Genomic DNA, 19,011 nt, shown 5'->3' with positions numbered 1-19,011 from the left:
TTCTGACACACCGGGGCTCGAAGTCCAGCTCTCCTTCTACTTACCGTCTGCGTCTCTCGTGCAAATTGGGTCCTTTGTCTGGGCATTTACAACACAGCACTGCCGGGAGGGTGCAGAGTGAGCAGCACGGCAAGTGCCCGGGTCAGTGCCTGGCACACCGTAGGGGGACATTGTTACTAAGAATCCAATCTGTGTCTTGGGAGGTCAGAGAGGGAGGGGACTCACAGGCCAGCAGGGCGGGAGGAGGAGGTGCTGCTGCTAGAGCCACAGCTGGGATAGAGGAGAGCCCTGAGCGAGGGCGCGTAGCGCGCCCAGAGTGAGTGGAGGGTGAAGCCTGCAACTCAGCGAGCAGCATAGAGAATCCTGCGCCCCCTGCCGTGGTGTCGGCAGATGGGGAGGCCTTTGCATTGTCAGGGCCAGGTGTGGGGAGGCTGAGGGGGCTGGGGGGAGGGCGGGGGATCCTTCAGCCGAGTTCCTTATGGTGGCTCGCCCTGGTGAGGCCCCAGCAAGGTATGCTGATCTGGGGCCAAGCAGGGGTCAGGGTTCCCGGCGGAGAGGGGCCCGGCCTCTGCTCTTCCCTGCCCTGGAATGTGCCCTCACACTGGGGCTCTCCTTTCTGTCTGCTGGTGTCCAGGCTTTCCTGTCCAGTCTCCCTTCTTCCTCCATGATGAAGGGAAAGTGGGACCACACCGGGCATTCACAGTCTCCCCAGCTCAGCGTGGCCTCGGCCCACCCTGTCCTGCTCCTCTCAGCAAAGAGGCTGCCAGGCTCAGCCATTGGAGCTGTGTGAAGAGTGACCCTGGGCAGCTTTCCTAACTTCTCTGGTCCTCAGTTTCCTCAGGCATATACACTTGGTGGGACTTGGAAGCGCCAGGAGATGATGGAAAGGATGCAGTAGCATCTTGCTGAGGAGGTGCTAGGGCAGGGTACTTGCTGTGTGTCCCTGTAAGTGCTGGCAGAGCCAGGAAGCCATCCTCTGAGGTGAAGGGACATGGGTGCCTGGCTGCTGGTTCCTGGCGAAGCAGACAAGAGGTGCAGATAGGGTGGAGGCATGTCCCCTTGGGCAGTCCTGTGGAGCGTGTGGGATCCAGGCGGGCACAGAGGGGCCTGTTTCAGGGCGCGGCTGACTGGGGTACCTGAGGTGTGGGGCTGTGGGCAGTTTGTGCAGAGTGCAAAGTGGCTTGGTCTTGTGGATGTTGAAGGAGCTCACATCTACCGAGCGCTCACCATGCCCTGGTGTCCTGAGCGCTTTACATGGATTGCCTCCTTCAGTCCCCAGAAGCGCCATGAGGTGTGTGCGCTCATCATCTCCATCCTGCAGGAGAAGTGGACCTTCAGTGTCGCCTTGGCTGTGGCTCCCACACAGCCTGGCTGCGGAGCCCTGTAGGTGGGCACTTCCTGCCCTTGCCTGAGCCCCACTAGAATCCTGGGGCCCTGGACCCCAGGGGTCTTGACGGGTCCCGCATCTACTGCCTTCCCTAAATGAGGATGGCAGCATGACCCTGTGGTCCTATAGGCGCCGACCTGGCTGTTCTGATGAACCTGCCCCAGGTGTGGGAGCCAGGCAGGGAAGAAGCGTCCGCCTCGAAGCCTGGCTTTCTGTCTTCAGGACATTCTATAGAGGTGACGGTGTTGACAGGTATCGGGAAACACAAGTTTTCCTCCCCAGTGCATCTGTCCCTGTTTATTCAGGATGTGGTAAACATTTGGTTGTCATCCTGGCTTAATTAAGTAGAAAAAAAAGTCAGTACTCTAAAATTTTGGTACATTTCAAATATGTTTTATTACTTTTCTTTTTGTCTTAGAAAGAATATCAAACCTGCATGCAATGCTAACGGTTTCTGACATTTACATAGCATACGACACGATATGCAACACGGCACATACTGAAGGGACATGTGTAGAGGGGGCCTTCCTAAGAGTATATTTACAAAGGGAAAGGCGTGTGGTCATCTTAAAGAGGGCTGCACCGAAGGAGGACTGCACTGTTTAACACTGAAGAATTACGTGGGGAATCACAGATTGCTTTAGTACTGCATGTTCCATTGTCATGAGGAAAAGAAACATGCTTTGAAGGTTTTCCCTCGTCAACAGCATGTGTATCTGTAGCTGTATATTGTACGTGTATTTGTATATTTTTAAGTTTTCTCCTAAGATTTTCGCTACAGCATCAGTAACTCCACGTGGTTTTGAAGCAGTGAAACTTTCACAAACGCTCAGGTTGGAGAGAAGACCCAAGGACCATTCCTTAAGGACCTTCCTTAAGGACCATTTATTTGCCTCGCCATCCCAGGATCTTGGAAATGTTTCCTGGAATGTGTAAAAATTAACCCCGGGGATGAAGCACATTTCTGTGGCAGCCAAACTTGAGTTCCTCAAAGAACAGATGCAGAGAGATCTGCTTCTGCTTGCCCGACAACTGGGGCCATTGGGACCGCTGCTGAGTCCCCCTGAGGCTGTGACCGACCATGAGCCCAGGAGAGCTTGTGGCAGCTGTGCCGAGGCGCCAGGACCTCTGAGCGGAAGCTTCCCGCGCTAGGAAGGGAGCAACGCTGCTATGAAATGTCTCAAACAAGTTCCCTGTTCCTCCTAGGTGCTTATAAAGCTCAGATGTATAGTGATGTCTGGACAGATACAAAAAAGCATTTTTTTTTTTTTTTTTTTTTTAATAAAGGAAAGGCATGAGTTTCTCCCCTCTTCGGTAAAAAGCAGCTTGTGACGAAATCTGGAACACAAGAGAGAAGGGTCTCACATCTGGAAGCCTTTTTGCACACAGCTATAAAATGTAAAAACTGACCCCCGGTAAAAAGTGCTTTGTAACAATGTTTAATTTGTGTCTTATGCCTGTGAGAAAGAAAGGGTTTGTTTTTTTAATCTGCAAAGCCCTTTGCTTGTGTCCCAACTGGTGTGAAGCTTTCCCGTCAGGGGTTTTTCACCCTATTCTTCGTAGACCCTGGGAAGAGAAAACACCCATTTCAGTGGCTCAGGACGAGGCAGGAAACGCACAGGCCGGTGTCTGAGCTTCTCTGCACCTGGCCTGGGGAGTGCCTCTCCCAGGACCGCAGGAGCCCAGGAGAAGCAGGGGACACTTCAGAGGAGGCCAGCACATGGGCATAAATGCTCACCTGAACCTGGCTCTGTCCTTTCTACACAGCCTCCACCTCTGCAGTTTCTTTTTATCCTCAAAGCTCTAGGAAGCAAACCTTCTTGGTATATGAGGAAACTCAGAAACAAGAGACTGAAAGTCTGCCCAACGAACACTGAATGTCAATGGTGGCGTGGATGGGGGGAGGGGCAGAGGCATCCCTTCCCTCCATTTAGGCTTGTGTCTTTCTTTGTATTTAGCTCAAGAATACATGTTCTCCAGAAAAAAATGCCAGTTCCAGAAGCTGCTGCCTGAAGACTGAAGGGCGGTTAGTGGGGCTGGGGCTGCCACAGAGGCCCGTGGCTCAAGGTCACTTCCTCTAGTAGTTACCAGGCCTGTGAGCGCTCACAAGCTGACTTCCCCCTCACCTCCGCAACCATCTCTGTTTAGATACTTAAATCCCCTCCTTTCTGCCGCATGGCTGCCGTGGGACCACACATCACGTCCAGGTCGTCCCCTGCTCCTTCCGCCTCGTTCCTGATTTCTGAGTAATTATGCACCAAAGTCAAATGCCTGCTGCTGCTGCTTCTGGTGGCAGCTGGAAGCTCTGGCTCTGAGCTCCTGGAAGCCCTCTAGTCTCGCCCCACAGCCTGGGCCGGCCGCTGCCTTCTGTTGTCTCTACTCTAGGTTCAGCATTCTCTCCCTCTCTCTGTCTCTGCAAAGAGGACTTCAAGATGGTTCCTTTATCTCCACAAAGACATTTTCAACCTGTACAGAGGGAGGGGAGGCGAGGAGGACAAGGGAATGCCCACATCCTCTCCCAGGACACCTCAGCATTCCAAGAAGGAGGGATGAACTCATTTTGTAAGGAAGTGATGGGAGGCCTGGTAGCAGAGGTGCCCTTACCGCTCTCATCTATGGATTTTGCAGCAACAAAAAGAGCGGGGCTGCATGGACCCAGGCTTGCCTCCTTTTCATCAAAGCTGTGGCCCCAGGTGGAGGGGTCGGGACAAAGGCTGGATCTCCCAGCAACCTGATGAAGACTTGCCCGCGCCTCTGTGAACCGGCCCTGCAGTCAGCCTCATTCCACTTTTGATGATGCAGGGCCCAGAGGGTGACTGGACAGGAGGTGTCCCGTGTTTGTCATGTGAGCTGCCTGCCCTGACCAGAAAGAGGGCTTCACTTCCAGTAGATTTATGGAAAATAGTCTCTTGCTCTCATCACTTTCTATTTCAAGCAATTGTGGATGAGGCAGTTTTGGAGGCAGCAGAAAAGGCTCAGGTACTGGGGTTGGGCCCAAGTGTCAGCTGTGGGAGAGCTGGTCATGGGCTGAGCTTAGGGAAGTGCTGGGGGTGGCGGGGAGGAGGGGCGATGGGAGGGTGGCGTGGGTACCCGCTGGAGGGAGGGGAAGGTGACGCCAGGAGACCTAGCTTCCTGACTTGTGCTCCCAGACAAGTCACTCCCCCCAACTTAGCCTCTGTTCCCCCCTCTGCGGGATGAGGTGCAGGCATCAGCTCCTGAGGAGCTCACCTGTGTGTGTGTGTGTGTACGTGTATGTGCACGCTTCCCTGGTCATGCTCTGCAGATTCAGGTGTAAACAGGCTCTGAGTGTGTGAGGAGTGGGTCTGCTCTAGGACAGGCTCACCTTTATGTAGCATAGGGGAGCCAGGAACTTGCCTCCCCCTCTGAGGCCAGACATGGGACCCCAGGAGATCAGAGATGGGAAGCCATTTTCTGATAATGGGAGAACAGCCCAGACCAGGTTGGGATTAGGGGTCTAGTTCAGGACTCTGGTCATCTGGCCACTGCTAACCCCTGACGGTAAGAGCGGTTCTGATTTTAGAGGGTCAAACCCAAAGTCCCTCCCTGCACCTGTACAGGAAGGAGTTTATCAGGCTTCTGGGCAGCAGGGGGCATGGGGCACCCTGAGGGGAGACTATGTTGTTGGCAAGGAGTTGTCCTCATCATCTTATGGTTGTACCCACAGTTTTATAGTTAATAAACCCAGTCACTTAAGCAGCTGTGTTTCACCAAACCACACAAATCACGGAGAGAGAGAGCCATGCTGGGCATTCACCCAGCCATTTGACAGAGGGAAATTGGGGGTCAGAAAACTTAAGTTACTTAAATAAGGAGAGGAATTAGGACTACCCTAACTTCATAAAAGTTAGAATGAGACAAACTTTAGTTCGCAAAAGGATCAATTTTCGATGCTTACAATTGTCCAAGAGAGCAATAAGTGTAGCAGTAAGTTAAGTGGTGAGTTCCTCATCCCTGGGAGTATGTAAGCCATGTCTGGGTATCTGCTTACTGTGGCAACTGTAGTGGGTGTTCATGCCTTAGATGGGGCTAGATGACCTAGAAGGGGTCTAGACTCTGGATCTGGTAGGGTGGTGGGAAGGAAGGTGAGGGGCAGTGGGGCATACCTGCGCTTCTCATTCCAGGCGTTGTACCACTTGATGAACCGCTTGGTGCTCTGCAGCTTGGGGTGCAGGCAGTGCTCCTGACCCCGGTACCTGGACACACTCTTGGTGGTGATGCTGAAATGGAGCAGGATGGGATGGAGGGTTGAGAAGCCTGAATGACAGCCCCTCAGTGTGGCCTGTGGGTGGCCCTGGTCTGTCCCAATCAGAGCACTGAGAGACTGTGGCCTCCTCCCTCCTTTCAAGGAAGCCTACCCATATGCTCGCTCCCTGGCTGTTTGGAAGGTTCTGGTTGTCCCCTTAATCTGACTCCACGTTCGGGTCTAACCCTGTGCAGAGTGATGGGCTCTCACTTTTCCCCCTGGAGCCCTCAAAGTCTGGGACAGTCCCCCACCCCCGAGCCTACCCCCATGCAGGGTGTTGCCCACAGCACTGATGGCTCCCTTGGGGAACGAAGGTCAGGGGACGCTTCCAGCTCCTCTGAACTTGGGATTGAGAGGTGGGGAGAGCTAATGCCAGCGAAGTATGCATGCCAAGACCTCATCCTTGGATGTGAGGAGCTCCATGGCAGGGCTTGGATGTGCCGTGGTCTCTGTCTGATCTTTCAAACCCTAGTTCCCCTGACCCTCTGCAGATTGTTCTGGGGCTGGGCATTTGTTGACCCTGAAGCTAAGTCCTGTTGGCCTTGAAGCCCATTTTGATTCCTGAGCATGAGTCCCAGTTATCTCACCCTTGGGCAGGAAAATAAGACTGCCCTTCAAGTCTCTATCAGCCAGTGTTCCAACACCGTTGGAGGTCTAGCCATGTGGTAGAGAAGCAGGTGGCTTTATACAGAGCGTAGGGCCTGGGTTTGAATCCCAGGTCTGTCTGTGGGACCTTGGGTAGCCTCTCTGAACCTAGTTTGCGCATCCATAAAATGGGTATAATAATAGGACCTACCTCTTAGGGTTACTGGGATGATTAAAGATATAATCTATGCAAAGTGCCTAGCACAATGAATAGTTACTGTTATTAGCAATTGTCGTGGAAGATGGGATGGCCAAGAAGAAGCCTTAGTGTGTGAGGTCCAGCCTGGGAGGGAGGAGGAAGGGAGAGGCTGCTGCCCAGCACTGCTATGCCCCTCTCAGCCAGGGCTGGGCCAGGGTGGCAGGAGTTCAGAGGAAGCTTCTGGGTGGGGGAGGAATGATGGTGTTCAAAAATGAGGGTCAACCTAGCGAACATGGAAAACTGGAAGGTGAGAGGTGAAGATGTCACTCCTTGGGAGGTGACACGCAGGAGCGAGGTATGGTGGTGGACTGGCTGCTGGGCTGTGGGCTGAGGGGGCAAAAAGGGGTGGTTGGAGGTTGGAATGGGAAGAGTGGGAAGGGAGGGACAGAGGTCAGCCAGCACCCCGTAGGCTCCTAACAGTGAAGTGTCAGGATGCCTGGGCCAAGGTCTGGAAAGGAGCAGGGTCGCCATGAACTCTGAGTCTCCCAGTTGATGGGGAGAGGAAATCGAATCTTGCGACCTGAATGGGGGCAGAATATTTCTGGGCCACCTGTTCTCTTCGCTCCCCTGTGCTCTGAGTTTTCAGGGCCTTCACCATGGCCTGAGCCTCCCAGGGCAGGGACAGGTCTTGTGGTAATGCCAGGTGACTGGGCTCTGCCTTCGCTGGCCCTCTCTATGAGACCTGTGGCTCCCTGGGTCCCTTCTGCTAGGTCTTAAGCATGGGGCCGGGCTTCAGAGTAGAGTCCCGGTCCCCTCCCCCATAGTACCTAGTCGCTCTGCAGGAATTTAGCCCATGCTTTGCTCTCTGCCTACAGTGCTGCCTTTGCACTTGGAATAAAAGGCTGTAGCCAAGCCAGATAAAAATCCCCTCCTCCGTAAGGTCAGCGTACAGGCTGAGGATCCCAAATCCTGAAGGTTGGGACAGCAGGGGAGGACGCTCAGCCCTCCCACCACGGTGCTCAAATGCTCAGTCATAACACGGGGACTTTGAAACTTGGTTGTGGGGTGAAGACGTGAGGATTTCTGCCCCCAGCAATTGTGCAGAAATTCTGGGTCCTGTGTGCCTGTCCTCAGTGGTTCTGGGATACCGAGGGTTTCAGCAATAACTCGGGGTATATGAAACAAATTGCCCCTTCTAGAATCTTGGCTCTACTGGATCCTTCTGAGTGCAAGGACTCCCACTTGCAAAGCAAGCTGCGTCCCAAGCCTCATCAGAGATTTCTAGGTGACTCAGGGTGAACTGGAAAACTTCCTTTAGTTCAGCTTTGGGGCTAAAAACCAGCTTTGGGAAAAAAGCACTGGTCCCTCATGTGATCTGGAGAGTCTTAGGAGCTTGAGAGGGGAGAAGACCTCCAGCCCTTCAGGGAGGGAGGGAGGGTCCTGGGTATGGGGTGGAGGTTTAGAAGAGGGTGACTGTGTGCGGATCTCATGAGACCCCTGCAAGTTTTCACAAGGCTACATAAAGCCTTCTCATGCACTTGCCTGGCTGTCAGTTTTCTCTCTATTCTGAAAAGTATAGCCATGAAAAAGGGCAAGCCTGTTTACTGAGGGTTCTGTCCTTTTGAGATGTCACTGCACCTCATACCCTGCTCCTCCTTTCCTGCAAGGACTCAACAGCTCAGCTTGGTGTGTGGAGCATTTTTCAGCACTGAGAGGAGTGCAAAGTTAACATCCCTGTCATTTTCACCCCAAGAGAGCTGAGAACCCTGAGGGGCTTGTAGCTCCTCCCTCAGCTGTGTGACCTCTAGCTCCCACCCAAAAGGAGTTTCCAGCAGTTTTTCTGTACCTGGGTCTGCAAGGTAAGGGGCAGGGCAAAGGGGCAGGGACAGGAGGCTAATTTAGGTGCCCAGGAAGGAAGGCAGGGGGGTTTAGCTCAGGCCCAGTGATTTTCTGAATTTCCCTAACTTCAGCCTGACTGCACAGACCCCAGGTGGCAGTGGAGGGGGGGGCGGCGGTGGGAGCTGCCTTTGCAGACACTGTGTGGAGGCCTTTGGGCCAGCAGGGCCAGTGAATGGAAGGCACTTGCCCAGACTGAGAATAAAGTGTGTCCTGTTTCTGGGGGAGGGGAAGAGGGGCCAATGGTCCGTGGCAGATATTTGGTAGCTGCTTTGCCAAGGGCTCCCTTCCTGGCCAAGAGCGTATTGATGGGGAAACAGTGGTGCTGGCCTCAAGTGGTTAATTGGGAAGGCAGGGGAGCAAAGGAAACGCAGTGTTCTCTCGCTCTGCCCCACTTTTTAAAATATTCCCCGCATCCCCACCAAGCAGGGCTTCACCCTCATGGCACGTTAACTCCAACAGAGCCCTTTCCACAAGACTGCTCAGGAACCCACAGGAGTCCAGCTGGTGTTGGAAGAGTGAGGATCGTTCTCAAAATGCAATCGCTAGAAGCCAAAAACCAGACGGCCACGGTCCCCTGATCAGAAAAAGGCCCTGAAAGGAGGTTCTGAGGACGTCAGACAATGTTTGCTTTAATTCTTTCTCCAGTAACAATAAGGCAGCACGCCTCACAGTTTGGGTTCCAGTTTAATAGTTCTGGGTGTACTCTGAGTGATTGCAATCTGGGTGTTCTAAGTTGGCACACGGAAGCCATTTAACCCTTGATCACCCTAGAAAGGGGGGGCAGTGCAACCCCTAGGCTACCCATTTGAATCCTAGCAAGGGTGAACTCCTCGGAGAGGCTGTTTCCGGAGCAGAGTACCGTGACCCTTTTTTCAAACTCTCTTCCAGACTGCCGTGCCAGCGTCCTAAGGACTCGCTAGGCAATTACAAAGGCTCCGCCAAGGGCTTGACAAAGGCTGAGAGAAAGGCTTGTTAGCCCGACCCAGCCCCAAGCTGCGCCGCAGCACCCGGTTAAGAGCTGAGCGCACACGCTCGGGGCGAAGAGCGAGAACTCACATAACCATTTTCTCCTCGCAGTGCGGGTACTTTGGCTTCATTTCCAGCTTCTTCACGTCGCTGTAGCGGATCTTGGGTCCCTTCCGGGAGCACTTGCATTTCGACCCTGCGAGAGAGCGCGCGGGGGGCTGCTCAGTTGCGCGAGGGGTCTCCTTCGCAACTCATTGCCCACCCTCGGTGCCCACCCAGAACCCCAGGGATCCCGGGGAGCTTAGCAGTTGGCGTTGGGGGTTCCCCAGGACGGGCCGGGCTGGCGCCAAGGGACCTCCCAGGCACTCACCGTCCACGCGCGCGGCGCACAGCGCCAGGAGCAGCAGGAGCAGCGCTGCCGTCAGGACCCTCATGCTGGCTGAGGGGCGCGGCGCGGGAGCAGGGGCTCGGGGAGGGCGCTCGCGCGTCCGGGCGCCGGGCTTGGCTCTTTCTACCCGGAGCGCGCCTCCCGGCTCCACTCGCTCCTGCTGCGCCCGTCGGTGGGAGCCTCGCGGCTGTGGCACCCCGCAGCGCTCTGCGCTCGGCTCCGGGCTGTCTCCACAGTCTCCCTCCGCCCGCCCAGGCCTCTTTTAAATCCGCTCCGAGCTCATTAATATGCAGAACCACTCGGTGACTCACTGAGATTTCTCAACGCGGTTGGGGGGTTGGGGCGGAGACCTTCCCCGCCCGCCGCCCGCCCCGGACCGCGATCGCAGCAGCGCACACTCAGAGCCACGCGCGCACTTGCACATTCAGACTCACATCCGCGACCCTCTCGCTCTCACACACATTCTCCTTCATACACTTGCACACCCAGGCTCCAGCACGCACACAGAGCCAGAGCCAGTGCTCGGGCGCCACTTGACGGTGGCGAGGCTGCTTAAGGGCACTGCTTTTATGATTCTCGTGGTTCCCTCTGTCCTGCTGTTGTGAGCCGCTGGGAGACCCAGGCCCGAGGCCCAAATTCTCGAGGAGACTTGAAAGGGTTTTGGGGCAGGTGCCAGGTGTGAGTGCCAGCAGGCCTGACTCCTAGAGCGTGAGCTGTCCCTGTTGGGCCAGCAGCACTGGTGGCCAGAGCACAAGGCCAGGTTTGGAGGGTGGTCACCGCAGGATGTGCAGCAGCAAAGCCATGGCCTGTGGTCCCTGGAGCTGGCTCAGAGAGTGTGTGTGTGTGGAGCTTTGGCTAATCTGGAAGGAAGGCTTCCAAAAGTCTGTGGGCCTGTGGGGGGTGGGGAGAACCAGGTGGGTGGCTCTCTTCACTGTCACATCATTCTCCAGAGTTAGGCAGTGGCTGGGCAGGGAGACGTGACAGTGGTAACCATCTGGATGAAGTCCATGTTCTAGACATTGTGCCAGGATGTGTGGTGTGGCGGTGTGGGCCCAGGCATGGTGACAGAAATCCCTGCTCCACTATTTACCAGTGCAAGTGACTTAGCCGCTCTTGTTTATATATATATATATATATATATATATAGTTTTTTACAAGTCCCTTTCCAAGTTGGTATTTTAATTTCTTTACTTGATGGGCACTGGAACAGGCTCAGAGAGAAGAAATAACTTTCCCAAGATCACATAGCCAGGACACAGGTGACTGGGCCAGGAAGGGCCCTGGTCGTGTGGCTGCAGACCTGGGGCTCCTGTCCCTGGGCCATTTGACTTCCTTCAGGCATGTGTGCCCTTCACTTTTTGGTGAAGCACTTCCTTGAAAGACCCAGCAACAGGAGATGGAGTGTGTCAGACTCCGAGGGTCCCTGGGCTTGGCTTCCAGACCAGACCTGGAGCCAGGGTAGAAGCTGCCAGGTTCTGTCAGCTCACACAGCTCTGTGCTGTCAGCCCAGCAGCCCCCTGGGAGCTCAAGTGCCAGAGAGGATCCTGGGGTGATGGGATGGGCAGGCTGCTGAGGATTAGAGTGGGAAGAATCTCTGCTGTGTCTTCCTACTTGGAGAGCCTTGGCTGCCTTGAGGGGAAGCTGAGCCATGAAGAGCCAGCAGGGCCTGTGAATTGGCTTCAGGCCATGTCCTGAGTTCTGTGCAAGCAGCTGTAACTATACTTAAAGCAAGGCCAACAGATGGACACTTGGGTTTATGCAGAGGATAAGTGCAAGGGAGTGATTTTGGCATTTACATCAATTTTTTTAAAGTTTAAAATTATTTTTTCTTAATACAAAATTAGCATGTTTGTTACAGAAAACACAGCAGAAGAAAATATAAAAAATACACACACAATTCCACCCACTCAGCAATCTACACCAAGATGCTACAGTGTTATCTTTGCAAACCCTTCTGTCTTTGCTTACATGCAAGTGCACAAATGGGATCAGCATGCATGTCCTGTTTAATAACTGGCTTGTTTCACCTATCGCTATATCAACAGCACTGTTCCATGTGACTGGTTGTGCTTCTACGATATCTCTTTTAATGATATTGTTTGTGGCCATATAGTATAATGGCTAAGAACTTGGTGTCTAGAGTCAGACTGCCTTGGGTGTGAATCCTAGCTGTGTGACCTTGGCTTGTAACCTAATCCTTTTAGGTATTGATTTTCTCATCTGTGAGATGGGAATGGTAATTGTACCTACAGCATCGTGAGAGTTAAATAAGATGGTGCATATAAAGCTTTTAAGGTGGTCTGTTGCACAGAGTAAGTGCTCAATAAGTACTATTAGTAGTAGTATTTTGGTTGCAGTGTATTCCATTGTACAGATGCACCATAATTACTTTAAGTAATGACTCCCTGCTGGACATTTGGATTATTTTGAATGATATATTTTTACAAGCAGTGCTGTGTGACAAATATTCTTGTAGCTTAGTTTTGCAGTAGCCCTTTAAAACTTGAATTATGTCTCAGAAATAGAATCACTGGGCTGTGGGGCATGTGCATTTTAAGGCTTTTAACAAATTGCCCTCCAAAAAATATAGTACTTTGTTATTCTGCAAAAGGAATTTCTTTCTTTCTCTCTCTCTCTTTTTTCTTTTTTTTGGCTGTGTTGGGTAGCGGGGGCTACTCTTCGTTGCGGTGCGCAGGCTTCTCACTGCAGTGGCTTCTCTTGTTGCTCTAGGCCACTCAGGCTTCAGTGGTTGTGGTGCGCAGGCTCAGTAGCTCTGCGGCATGTGGGCACTCTCAACCACTGCGCCACCAGGGAAGTCCCAGGAATTTCTTTAATACCAAGCTTTTGCAGAGCATGTAAAATATATATCTATATATTTAACAATGTTATTTTTATCACATTTGTTTCACGAATATGCTGATTAATTAAGTGAGATCTAACAGCACTAAGGATCATGGGTGCTGTGCTGTAATAGGAAAAAGTAGTTGACCCTAAAAATAGGGACCAATGTTTCCCAACTTCCTGGGCCAGACCAGAGCTCAGACATTCCAGTGTTTTGTCCCCATTTGTAAGCCTTAGTCTGTGTATGCTCATCTTTGGTTTGCAAAATACAGCCATTGTATCTTTGCAAACAGAGCTTATCCCCATTTGTGTGAGCAATTGTGGGGCTGTGGGTCTAGGAGAGGATGGGGGCCCCTGCTGCTGGTGGGTCTGTGGGTGAAGCTGCTCAACTGGGAGAGGGAAGGCAGGGCTTGACCCTGACTTCAGGCACAGACGTTCTACTGAGCTCAAGTGGGGAGTCTGAGTAGGTGGAGGTTCACATGGGCGAGGTAGTTCTTTGCACGTACAAAGGCACCACGTGATTCAAGTGGATCCCAGGGGTATAGTGAAGGACTACACATGTGTCCTGCCCTCTGGAGCACAATCCAGTATGTATGCGTGTGTGTATGTGTGACGGTGCCAGAAGCTGTTTACAGTCATGCTGGGTTCTATGGAAGAGGTAGACGCAAGGTGTGGGGGGCACCGTGGAGGGAGGAAGTAGTAGGAAGCCATTCCTTGAGGGCTGAGACCCTGGGGATTCGCATATTTGTCACGTTCACATTGATTAAGCACCCACTGCATGCCAGGTTCTGTGCAGGGTGCTAGGGATTTACAATGAGCAGAGGCAGACGTGTGCCTGTCCCAAAGGAGCACAGAGTCTAGTGGAGAAGATAGACATTAATCAAATGACCAGAGACACCCATGAGATTACCCCAGAGCTAGGAGCGATGAAGGGAAGCTGGTGTTATGAGACTCACCAGGGGATCTGACCAAGGAAGTGCCCATTGGGTTGGCATCTGAAGGATGAGAAGGAGTTTCACCAGTTGACAATGGGAGGGAGGGCATTCCTGCCCCTTTACAGTCCCTGCTCCTCACACAATGATCTTCTGGGGGAGCCCCTGCTCAAAGCCCTTCTGGCTTCTGATCTCACACAAGAGTTCCACTCAAGTCCCCAGCAGGGCTCTATGGGGCCTCGTGACCAGCATCTACCACTCTCCCCATGGCTGTGCTCCACCACACTGCCTTGTCTTATCCCTCAGACATGCCCAACCTGTCCCCATCTCAGCATCTTTTTGCTTGTTGGCCCCTCTGCCCAAACTGCTTCCCTAGCCAGATGTTGGTGTGTGACCCTCTTCTCCTTACTGAAACTTCAGCTTGAATATTCCCTCTTTAGACCCCATCGCACTAGCATCCCTGCTACCCCAGCAGTCACTCTCTGCGCTGTTGACCGATTTTAATTTTTACACTGTATGTACAACAGCTTCACATTGTGCTATTTTCATGTTTGTTCTGGAGTGTATTGTGGGTCATCCTCTGATCTCCTCGTTCTGTGAAGTAGGTACTGGGTCTGTCTTGCTTGTCCTTTGTGCCTGCAGCAGTGTGTGGCACATAGCAGGGGCTCATTCCATATCTTTTAAGTAAATTTAAGAAAGCATGTTTCAGGAAAAAGCCCAGGGGTGTGAGAGAGCACTGCTGAATTCAGGCTGTGTAGACTACAAGGTCATGGGTGTGTGTGTGTATGTGTATGTGTGTGTGTAGGGGGTGGGTAAGGGTGGCCATTGGCAAGGCCACGTTCCCAGGAAAGTCAGCTCTTCCCCAGGGCATTGGCTTTAGAAAAGAGATCGCTGAGAGGAAGAGGAGGTGAATGAGCAGGAGTGTGGCTTCAAGGAAACCCCTCAGGTATCTGGACACCACCTCCTAGGTCTACTGAGAATTTGCATCTTGACTGGTCAAGGCTGGTTTCCTGCCCTGGGAGCTGGGAGACATTTGGATTCCTCTCCGCCCCACCCCAGTTCTTCCCAGGACTGAACTTCTCAGAGCGAGGAGTCCCTTTATGCTTCCCTGACAGTACAGGGCCATCCTAGACTCCAGAACTGGAAGGGACTGACACCCCATCTAGCCATTATTGTACAGATGAGGAAGCTGAGGTCCAGAAATGGGGTGGCTTCACACAAGCCTTCCAGAGCATGAATGTCAGCCTGGTCCTGCCCCCAACTTCTTAGAACATAGTGAGATCCTGGGCTCCAGAGACCTGTTTGGTCCTGTCACCACTCATTCCATGTGGGAACCTCAAAATACCTGCTCCTATTGGGTAGTAGAGCTGCTAGCTGAATGCAAGCCTGGTGGGTGCCCCTTCCTCTCTAGCCACCCCCTCTGCTGGAGGTCTGCATGAGAGTCCAACCTATGGAACCTGGGGCAGTCAGCTGCATCATCTTTGCTGGTTCTTCTTTAGCACAGTCCTGCATACTGATCCCCTTCCCAGGGCCTTGCTCTGAGGTGGAGGGGATGTAGGGCTAAGGTCCCCCAAGTTCTTTACGCTTGGAATGTTTAGGGAACCTGCACAACATAAGCCCAGAGGAAATGGTGCAGGGCATAGCCAGGCGGTGTTGAATTGGGCTCCAGGCAGCCCTGTGGCAGCAGAGGGTTAACTGAGGGTGCTGCGGATTCCCCGAAACACACGGGAAAATGCTTGCAGCAAATATGACAAACCAACAATGAGCATTTATTCATTCAGTACTACCTCACTGAAGACAAGCATCTTTACTATGTTAAGAATGCCAGCAAAGATATTTTCAAAGAAGGCCCTAATGTATAAGTGAGCAAAGGACATCAAAGGACAATTCAGGGGGAAAAAAGAAAGAAAAGCAGTTATTAACCAACTCATAAAAAATGTACCTCCTCATTAACAATCAAGGAAAAGCACATTAATGCTGTAGTATCATGGCAACTGTGTTTTGGTCCTGCTCAATAATGAAATATTTATTTTAAATAGTAACATCCAAAGCTGCAAATTGAGGAAAGGCCACTTAACCTTTACTGGTGGGACAAGATTTGGGGGAACCATATTTATAGTATGTAGCCAGAAGGTTCGAAGTAAAGTATTTCATCCTTTTAATCCACTTCAGAAAATCCATTTTAAAAGTTGGTAAAGGAACAATGCCACATGCAAAGATATTCCTTGTTAAAAATAGTTAACCCGAATGCCCAACACTGGCAGAATTGGTTAAGTAAACAATGAAAGCTTCAAATGAAATATTATACTGGTATGAAGACTCATGATTACAGAATCTGTGGAATTCCATGGAGTAAATGCTTATGCAGTAAGTAGAGACAACATAAGGTCATGTAAACACTGTGACTGCAAGTATGTGAAACAGCCACCGCTGTATAAAGGATGGCAAAGAAAGAGATACAAACGTCTTTCTCTTTGGGTGGTAGGACTTTGGGCATCGTTTAAAAGCTTCTCTCCTTGTTTTCCAATTTATTTGAATGTTCATATCATAAAGGAGTGCATTCCTTTATGAATGCATACAGGAGCATTCACTCAAAACAGTGAGGCCTGGGGCAGCCTTAACTCCATTTGGCAGTCCCCCATGCTGGGCGACGCGCATGTCTGCCCAGTAGCTGGCACCGCAGAATAGGTACGTGGAGTCCTCGGCGGTGCAGATAAGCACCACGCTGAGGGCCCAGGCGCCGTCTGCAGCGCTGTCCCTGCTTCGCTTGGCATGGCTCACTGACCTGTCCCAGCAGGCCTCCCGCTGCCTTGTTCTGCCTTGCCTGATCACTGCTTCCTGTTGGCAGCGGGGTCTTAGCTTCTGTGGAGGTCCTGCCAAGCCTTGTCTCCTGACGCGGGTCCCGGCGCTGCCCCCAAGCCTGCGCTGCCCCTGAGCCCCTGCCGGCCTCCAGCCACACCCTCGCCCTCTATTCTTCAGTTCCTGGAAAGCTCTAAGCTGCTTCCCAACTCAAGGCTTTTGCTGGCTGTCTGCTCTGCGCAAAGACTCCTGCCTTTGCCCCTGAGCCAGACTGGTTGCTGTTTTACCTCACGAATCTGCAAAGAGGTCGTTTCACAGGGACACCTTCCCTGACTGGGCACATCTGACCCTCCCCGCCCCTCCACTGTCCCAGTCTGGGAGAGCCCATGGCTGCCAGCACGCTCCATAGCCCCATTTTCTCTTTAGTACAACTCCTCACATCTACAAGTCTCCTTCAAGGTTTTCCCTATCAGTCTATGAGCTCCAAAGGGGAGGGTGGCTGTTCTGTGTCTTTCTTGTTTACTCCAGTACCCCAGCACCAGCTCAGGGCCTGGCACACAGTAGGTGCTCAATGCATGAATGAATGATGAATAAATTAATGTGTATCACAGCTAACTGCAGTCTAGTGAGCTCTGGAGTCAGACTTCTGGCTTAGAATCCTAGACTACCACTGTGCCTCTGCTTCCTCATCTTTAAAAAGAGGATAGTAATAATAATATTACAAATGGACTGCGGTGAGAGTTAAATGAACTAACATAGGACAAGCACGGAGCGTAGTGTTTTGCTGCACAGTAAGTGCTCCGTAATTGTCTGTTCTTGTTTTATTTTATTATTATTATTATTAAATCTCCTAGACTCACCCGCCCACCCCCAATCTGTGGGTTTGCTTGGCTAATTCCTTTTGCTTCATATGTATAAAATGCTTATATAACATTTACTCTGGTCAAGGACTGTTCTAAATGCTACACAAATATTAATTTATTTAATCCTCATAATAACCACATCATGTAGGTTATACCCACTTTACAGATGGGAAACCGAGGCACAGAGAAGGTAAGAAACTTGCCCAAGATAACTGGCAAGTAGCAGAACTGATCTTTGACTCCAAGCAGTCTAGCTCTAGAGACCTGCTCAGAACAGCCATATGCTGTCTCCTAGCGGGAGGGAATGGGGAAATACTCCCTCATCTTTTGCCCAGGTCTCACCACTGCTTTCCTCTCCCTGTGCTGCTGGCCTCTGGTCCTGAGCTCTTCTCCGTGGAGGGTATCCCAGAGTTCCCATCCAGCTGGGGTTGCCAGTTTTAGCAAACACAAATACAGGATGCCCATGCAGTATTTGGGGGCACATTTATACTAAAAAAGTGTTCATTGTTTATTGGAAATTCACATCTAACTGAGATTCCTGTATTTTAACTGGTCACCCTATATCTAGCACCAGAGGGTGGCAGCATGGTTTTGGGCCACTCACCTTCAAGTGGTGGTTTCAGACACACAGACATGGAGTGCCCTGGGGTCTGCATGGTAGGGGTGGGAAGGGGACGGATAGGCACAATTGTGAACTCTCTTGGAGGGCAGAGTGGGCCTTTAGGCTCTCACGGAGAAGGAGGAAGATTTCGTACAGGCAGGCGATGATCAAGGAGGACTTTACAGGTGGAGGCAACAGTTTAAGCAACAGCTCAGTGAAGGTCAAGGGCGCGCTAGTCAACAGGGCATGGAGAGTGCAGGGCAGGGACTGCGGTGGGGGAGGGTTGGAAGACTGAATGCATAGATCATGGCCAAATTGTGCAGGGCCTTGCGGGGGTGCTGAGGAGTCTGGGCTTCATCACCTGGGTCATAAGGATCCACTGGAGAACGTCAAGCAGGAGGGCTATATGATTAGGTTTTGCCTCTTAGGAAGATCTATTGGGTAAAGAAGGGATGATAGAGCTGGAGGTAGGAGGCAAGAGAAATCTTGGTCAAGGGACGTCCTTGACCAAAGAACAGGGGATAAGCACGTTGTATACTTATTCCTGGAATTCTTTGCCTTTTCCTGAAAAAAGTAATGCATAGAGGGAGAATAAAAGATGGTTCTCAGTCCTGTTTGTGTTCCAGAGGGAGATGTTTGTGATGTTGGTGTTTTCATTTCTACCAAGCCTCTGTCAGTGGGTCTCTAGCGCCCAGAGGAAGGAGCACAGCAGAAGGAAGGATGTGATTGGGTCTGGGATGAGGGTGGGGTTATTCCTAATTTGCTTCTAAATCAGTGTCTCGGGCAGATGCCGGAGGACAAGGTCGAAGGCATTGCTCAGAGGATGTACCTGCCAGGTGAACATTAGCCTTAATTAATCTTGTGTGAAGAACACTCTTCAAGCAACTGTCTGAGATACATTGCAGTTTTCTGTCTTAGCAACTAGTCATTGCTTCTGAACACATACAGGTTCCTAACAGTGAGCGATTTAAGGCTGTAAAAGAATTGTCATAAACAGCTCCCTGGAGCCAAGAGCATGCCCCAGATTTTAAGCACATAATGGAATCATATCAAGAAGCATGGACGGGAGGCAGGAACCATAAATCCTCCAAGTGCAAAATCTGTCCATTGTGAAACTTGCACAGAAGGGAAACCAGATGTGGATGCTGGAGAGAGAGGCAGCAGGAGGGATCGAGGCAGCGGGAGCTCTTGGGACTGGAGACGCAGAGGAAAGGGCCCTGTGCACAGGGAGATGCCGCCCACTGAGAGCCGGCAGAGGCTCAGGCCTGGGAAGCAGGGCGGGTTTGC

The 19,011-nt window shown here is 51.8% G+C and overlaps 1 protein-coding gene across 2 annotated transcripts; it reads right to left on the bottom strand.

The window, feature by feature from the left end:
• Positions 1 to 1,758: 1,758 nt before the first annotated feature.
• On the bottom strand, positions 1,759 to 9,928 carry CXCL14 (C-X-C motif chemokine ligand 14). Of its 2 annotated transcripts, none has more exons than XM_060008806.1 (4): positions 9,671 to 9,928; positions 9,391 to 9,496; positions 5,512 to 5,625; positions 1,759 to 2,725 (listed from the first exon to the last, which is right to left on the bottom strand). In XM_060008806.1, the coding sequence occupies exons 1-4, from the start codon at positions 9,732 to 9,734 to the stop codon at positions 2,590 to 2,592; spliced, it is 420 nt and encodes a 139-aa protein (XP_059864789.1). In that variant the 5' UTR covers positions 9,735 to 9,928; the 3' UTR covers positions 1,759 to 2,589. The 2 variants fall into 2 exon arrangements, with proteins under 2 accessions (XP_059864789.1, XP_059864788.1); XM_060008805.1 differs by having other exon boundaries at positions 2,625 to 2,953; positions 9,671 to 9,898.
• Between the last annotated feature and the right edge of the window lie 9,083 nt (positions 9,929 to 19,011).

The sequence above is a fragment of the Delphinus delphis genome, chromosome 3 (assembly GCF_949987515.2).
Source record: "Delphinus delphis chromosome 3, mDelDel1.2, whole genome shotgun sequence".
In the NCBI taxonomy this organism is placed as follows: domain Eukaryota; kingdom Metazoa; phylum Chordata; class Mammalia; order Artiodactyla; family Delphinidae; genus Delphinus; species Delphinus delphis.
This window is presented reverse-complemented; position numbering and strand designations above follow the sequence as displayed.

Excerpts from the sequence above, each read along its gene's own strand:
- CXCL14 (XM_060008806.1), bottom strand. The coding sequence starts at position 9,734 with ATGAGGGTCCTGACGGCAGCGCTGCTCCTGCTGCTCCTGGCGCTGTGC. Across the intron at positions 9,497-9,670 it reads GTGCGCCGCGCGCGTGGACG|GGTCGAAATGCAAGTGCTCC; the intron begins GTGAGTGCCTGG and ends GCTCTCTCGCAG. Across the intron at positions 5,626-9,390 it reads TGCGAGGAGAAAATGGTTAT|CATCACCACCAAGAGTGTGT; the intron begins GTGAGTTCTCGC and ends GCTCCATTTCAG.